General features: G+C 46.7%; 1 protein-coding gene across 1 annotated transcript; it reads right to left on the bottom strand.

The window, feature by feature from the left end:
• Positions 1–2973: 2973 nt before the first annotated feature.
• On the bottom strand, positions 2974–5444 carry LOC137324239 (insulinoma-associated protein 1a-like). Its single transcript, XM_067988385.1, has one exon. The coding sequence runs from the start codon at positions 5225–5227 to the stop codon at positions 3764–3766; it is 1464 nt and encodes a 487-aa protein (XP_067844486.1). The 5' UTR covers positions 5228–5444; the 3' UTR covers positions 2974–3763.
• Positions 5445–6143: the final 699 nt, after the last annotated feature.

Here is a 6143-nt window from a genome sequence, read left to right as displayed (position 1 = left end):
AAAACGTTTAACTATTTTCTTTAGCTCCCATCTACATGTAATGAAAGTATTGGGCAACTATGTGTCAATTAAATTCATAATTTGTTGGTGAATATCTGACCCCACTAATGTCGGTGAAGGCGAATGGGAATCTTTTCCACTTTGAGCATTCAGTGTCCACATCAAGCCCTGCCCAGTCAGGTATATCACCAATTCCTCTCGTCACTATTAGACACGATGAACATAGCGGGGAGATTTCCTCGGATTAGTAGTGCAAACCAATGGGGAAAAACATTCCTTTAGAGCGTTTGCCTAGAAAGAATGAACTTACGAAATATTGGACCGTGCTTACAATAGCGCTAGCATACAAGACCAAAGAAAATCCTCCAAAATTTCCTTAACCTCACCCTCAGAAAAGAACTCTTTCTATTTTTCACACCCCTCCACACTTCAGCAAGTTTACAGTCTGCAGTAGTTAAATAATCATTTATGGAACTAAATCAGACTGTTTAACTCTGGTGACTGCAGGGACCGGGTGAGATTTGTTAAAATGGTTGAGATAACGGGTGATCGTTTAATCGCAAATAACTTGAGACCTGTTGGTTCACTTAAAAAAAACGTCAAATTTTATTTTTATTCTGTTGCTTTCCCATGTGTTAAACTCCTATTTACACATAGCCTCCGACAGCTTAACCGTCAGAAGATGTAGGAAAATTTAGTTTCCATGTTATGGAAATCGCCATCATCCAGTTAAGCAACAGCAGGCAAACAAATTAAATTGTGAATCCAAAAAGAAAGGTTTGTCTGCTACCATCGACATCTGTGCTCGCTTTTCAAAAGATAGGTACACAGCATCATCACTAAGGCTAGCATTCTAAAGCATTTTTTTATATATTTGGTTTAAATATATTGGGCGCTGGTGATTTCGTCATGGGACATCGGTTCAGAGGAATTGTTTAGCCTGACAGAGCACATGCACATTTCGAGAACAAACACCGTGAGCTGATAACGTGCAGCAGCTCCAAACACCCCCAATAATAGAGCCACTGCATCAAGTCAAAACTATCAATGAAGACCGAAATATGTTAGAATTCTTCCTAACTTTTTAGGGTTCACTGGCGATGGCAGTAGCTTTTCAAGCTGTGACTTTTATTATAAATCCTAACATAAAATATGAAAAGCTTATAAGTAGTCAAATGTCCGCTATAAAGAAAAATCCAAAACAACAAAATTGAATTATTCAGCAACAATAGAACCTCTCGGGGGAATCGGGGGATGTTAAAGGCATATCTGCCCTGCACTTCCTGGTCCCAGGAAGAGAATGCTTTTAGATTGAAATGAGTTCTCAGGAGATGCTCAACTACACGGTCTAAAGTTGACACATTTTAAAGAAGCGACTGAATCTAAATTCAGTTGAAATGACAGTGACAGGTAGGTGGTCCACATGAATCAGAACATTAATGAATCAATTATTTCTCAGCTCTGGGATTTAAAAACTATTTGTCAGTTATATTTAATTTAATTTAACGATTCCTTGTTCTTTATAAATGCTGGACTATATACAGCTGTGCAGAGCGGGTTCCGCGAACAACGTCGAGCTTAATGAATGAACATGGAGACAAATTTTACTTGTCTTGACGCGCTACTTGTAAGAGAGTTTAACTTTTCTCCACTTGAAAAGGCGTCGTTCTTACAATGGAAACACCGGAGCTCCATCATCCACTGGAACACCGCCGCCCTCCTTGGCGTCCAAGTGGTAATTTATAAACTAAAGACAATCGACTTTGTTTTTTAAACAGTCCTAGCCGATAGTACTTCCGGGAAACTCACCAGTCTGGATCCTTAAATACATCCGTTTCTATGTGGATAGTAGGACATAATCTCTTGACCCCAAATGTTCAATCCAAATCTGAAATCTTTGTAACAGGAAGTAATCAGATGAAGGAAAACATACAGTATTCGTGAATCTGGCAAATGGCAATATCAGTGGGCTTCGAACATGATTGCAAATCCTTTCATATCTGACTAGAAAAGAGAAGACTGAGGGGTGACCTGATGGATAGCTTTAAGATTATGAAAGAGTTTGATAGGGTAGATATAGAGAAAATGTTTCCACTTGCCAGGGAGACCAGAACTAGGGGCCATAAATATGACTCACTAATAAATCCAATAGGGAATTCAGGAGACACTTCTTTACCCGAGAGTGGTTAGAATGTGGAACTCGCTACCACCAGGAGTAGTTAAGGCTACTAGCATAGATGCATTTAAGGAGAAGCTCGCTAAACACATGAGGGAGAAAGGAATAGAATATGTTGACGGAGTTAGATGAAGAAAGATGGGAAGAGGCTCCTGTGGAGCATAAACACCAGCATGTACCTGTTGGGCCGAATGGCCTGTTTCAGTGCTGTACATTGTATGTAATTCTAGAATGATATCGATCAGTGGTTTGCTACACGACTTTTGAAGACAACATTCGCCTTGGGCATCTCGCGAGGTGTGATTGGGATCACACTTCCATCAGGCAGGTGTTGGTGTTGTAGAAAGTCCCTTTCGATTGTGGCTTCTTGAGACAAAATATTTCTATAAAGAGTAACTATCTCTATTCCCCTTAATCTGACGTGTGAAAATAACCAGGTAAATGCTGGTTCCCACAATGTTTTTAACAATATTCATGTCCCTGGTCTAGTAACAGTTGTCTGACATCACTGATTCCAGTTCTGTTATTGTATATCGCAGCGTTACATTCACACTGTAATGCGAATCACTATATATATATATTTAAAAATCCATACTTTTGTGGAAGGAAATTAGACAGAACCGATTGCTCTTCATACGAAAGTGAGACCAATCATTGCGTAGAAACCAGCGCATTTCCGGTGAGGAATCTGCAGACACCAGCGGTTTGGGAACACCTGTATAACTTCCTGTATAACTGAACCTATTTAAAAACGAGAATAACGATGGACACGAGGCCACAGATAATTATACGTATTTTAATATATTTAAATATTCAGTAACAAACACAGTTGGGAACATACATTTGGAACCACTATATAAAAGCTAACAGTTAAGAAAATAAGTTGTGTAGAAAAAGGGATTGCATTTAAGTTAAGAGCAGTCGTCAGCTTCACACGAGTCTATGTATGGATAGCAGAATCAATGAAATAAACTTAAAAGTCCATTCAAGGATTGTGTAAAAACTAACAAAAAATTCTACACTTATGTTTACAAAATGAAGATGGGTCTAAAATATACAAAAACTGAACATCATAACTTACTGAACCAAACACACGAAACGTCAAAATAGATAACGAAAGAATACAATATCACAAGTTTTTTTTAATAAATAAATAAAACGAATAAATTATAAAATGTATTCATTTAGCAATCAATACATATATTCAAACAGTAAAATTATATGCAACAAACCCATTTAAGAATATTAAGGAAAAACGTGGAAAGCTTCGAAAAATTAAGGCATTTACATCATCTTACTGAAATATTCGGGTCAGCAATCCAAGGCATTTGTGGCTAATCTAAAGGAAAGTTCTAACTTCTGCTTTTGTTCAGACAATTGAAAACCTCAAGTGTCCAGCAAATCACAAAGCTACATTAAAGCTGTTATTGTTTTGACTGAAAGGTGCAGCCTGTGAGATGAAGGTATACAGAAGGCGTGTAGCATAAAAGCAATGAAGTTTGTTTATTTTTGTATGTGGCTATCGAGCAAAGGTCTGCTAATAAAGGCACGGTTTGTCACCCTCTCTCTCTCTCTCTCGCCCTTTCCCTAACAGGCAGGGCGCACTGGCATTTGGAGAAGGATCACTTGCCTGTTTTCTGAAGGGTGGCATTTGTTGATGTGTCTGGTGAGTCCAGGGGAGCTGTAGAAAGTGGCGGGGCAATATTTGCAAGGAAACACCTCGGAAGCGTGCAGGCGGAGGTGGCGCTCCTGGCTGGCTTTGCTGGAGAAGCTTTCCCCGCACACCTGGCAGAGGTGGCACTCGGAGCTGGGGTTTGAGCTCTGGCTGGACGGCTGTTTCTCGGCGATTTCTCCGTTCGGAAACGAAGGGTAAGGGGCGGGATCCCCGGCGACCTTGCGGTTGTCACTTCGAATGACTTGGTGAGCCACCAGGTGCTTCCTCAGGTAAGCCTGGCGTTTAAATTTCTTACCGCACTGGTAACACTCGTAGAGCCCGTCTTCGGAGCCGGACTCGGAGACCGCCGAGCCGGGGCTGGGGGTGTCTCGGTCGGTCCCGTTTTCTGCCCTCATCTCCTTCGGGTCCCCGCTGATGTGTTTGGTGGTGGTGCTGCTGCTGCTGCTGCTGTTGTCCCCTTTGCCGCTGCTGCTGCTGTTGTTGTGAGCGGCCGCCACCCCGGTGGCTGTGCTGAGGTTCTGGGGTCGCGGCTTGTGCCAGCGGCGATGAGATGCCAGGTTAGCCGGGCAGCTGAAGACTTTGTCGCACTCGGGGCACCTGTACTCCACCCGGACGATCCTGGAGCACTTGTGCTGAGCTAAAGAGAAAGGGTCGATGTACTCTTCCTTGCACAGCTGACAGATGAATTCACCCAGGGGCTTCCCCGCTCCTGACGCCGGTCTGGGCTTTGGCTCCACCGGCCCTTCTTTGATCTTCAGTCCCAGCACGGGGGAGGTGGTCACTTCATCCTCGAAGTTGAGTTTCCTGATGGCTTTGGCTTTTTTAGCCGCCGGCGGCTTATTCCTGCGCTCGGGTGGACAGTCCGAGCTGGGTCGTTTGCTGCTGCTGCCGCCGCCCTGAGCCGCCGCGGGTGAAGGGGAAGAGGAGGAGACGTAGACCGAGCTGCTGGAGCTCAGCTTGACATCGACCGGGGCGAAGAGGATGTGGTCCAAGGCGGTGAAGAGGGCCGGGTTGGGGAAAGACTCGGCGGTGACCGGCGAGCCCAGGTTCAAACTCCGCTCGTAAAACTTCTGGCCGTGCTCCCTGCTGACTGGCCGGGCCGGGCTGTAGAGAGGCTGGGGCTGCTGGGGTTGGGGCTGGGGGTAGCCCGAGTCCGGGGTGCCGAACTGTTGGGGTCTGGAGGGCTCATGAGAGGCTCCGGCCAGCGCGGCGGCGGCGGCTGCTGCTCCCGGGCTGGGCGAGGTGTTGCAGGGATGGAGAGGAGGAGCGGGCACCCCCTCGGGCGTCCGCTGGTAATCGTAACCATCATCGCAGCGGATCCGATAGGAAACGGGGGTCGATTTCCTGCTTCTCTTCACCAGGAATCCTCTTGGCATCTTTGGAGCGGGGGGGAGGGAAAATGAAAAATAAAAAAACAAAAGGCACTTTGGATAAAATAAATAAATAAAATTAGAAATGAAATGGGTGGGTGGGTGGGCGGCTCTGGGCTTCTCTCGCCCCCTTTTTATGTGCGCGGCGCGCTGCCTTGTGTAGCCCGGTGAGTGTGTGGCATCGCGCCCGGCGGCCGCCTCCTCCTCCTCGCCTGCCGGAGTCGGGCTCTGGACCTCGGCCTCTCCCCGCTTCCCCGCTCCCTTTAAAGGCCGCCCCGCTCCCATTGTCCTCACCCAGGCGGCAGAACCAACCACAAGCGCAGCCGACTGGAGCCCGGCCAATGGGAAAGCCGAGTCCTCCCCCCCCCCCCCACCCCCCTCCCTGCTCCTTCCCTCTCCCTCCCTCGGTTCAGGAGGGGCTGAGAGAGAGAAAGAGGGAGGGAGGGAGGGAAGGAGGGGGAAAGACAACAGAGGGAAATAACCCCCACCCCACCCCTCTTACACACAGATAATACATCAAACGCTGAGCGGCGGGGGGGGGGGGCGAGAGCGCCTGCACTCACAGCTGATGGGAATCCGGAGTCACTTACAATAAAACTCAACCCTCCCCAAATAAATCATCGAACAGATTCACACCGACTGGAGAATCCAACAGATTCAGCCCCCCCCCCCCCCCACGTTAAAGAAACGACCCCCCGTTTAAAGTGTAAGAGCTGCACCGGCTGAGGCTTTTTTGCACGGTCTAACTCTGGACGTGCTTTTATTTCCAACGCCATCTAATTCCTGCTAGGCGAGTCCTCTCTAAAAGGTTCATTCATGCCCACAACCTCCCTGTTGACAGGTTTGTTTTCAACCAGTGAGTGCCCTGGTTGAAGCCGCCTCAGCCGATCCAGGTTAGGGGAGAACCTGAAACACATTGGAA

This window comes from Heptranchias perlo, chromosome 8, assembly GCF_035084215.1.
Source record: "Heptranchias perlo isolate sHepPer1 chromosome 8, sHepPer1.hap1, whole genome shotgun sequence".
NCBI classification, from domain to species: domain Eukaryota; kingdom Metazoa; phylum Chordata; class Chondrichthyes; order Hexanchiformes; family Hexanchidae; genus Heptranchias; species Heptranchias perlo.
The sequence above is the reverse complement of the archived record's forward strand: the minus strand, read 5'-3'. Positions and strand labels throughout refer to the sequence as shown.

Bases quoted from the DNA above. Each gene is read 5' to 3' on its own strand.
- LOC137324239 (XM_067988385.1), bottom strand. From the start codon at position 5,227: ATGCCAAGAGGATTCCTGGTGAAGAGAAGCAGGAAATCGACCCCCGTT.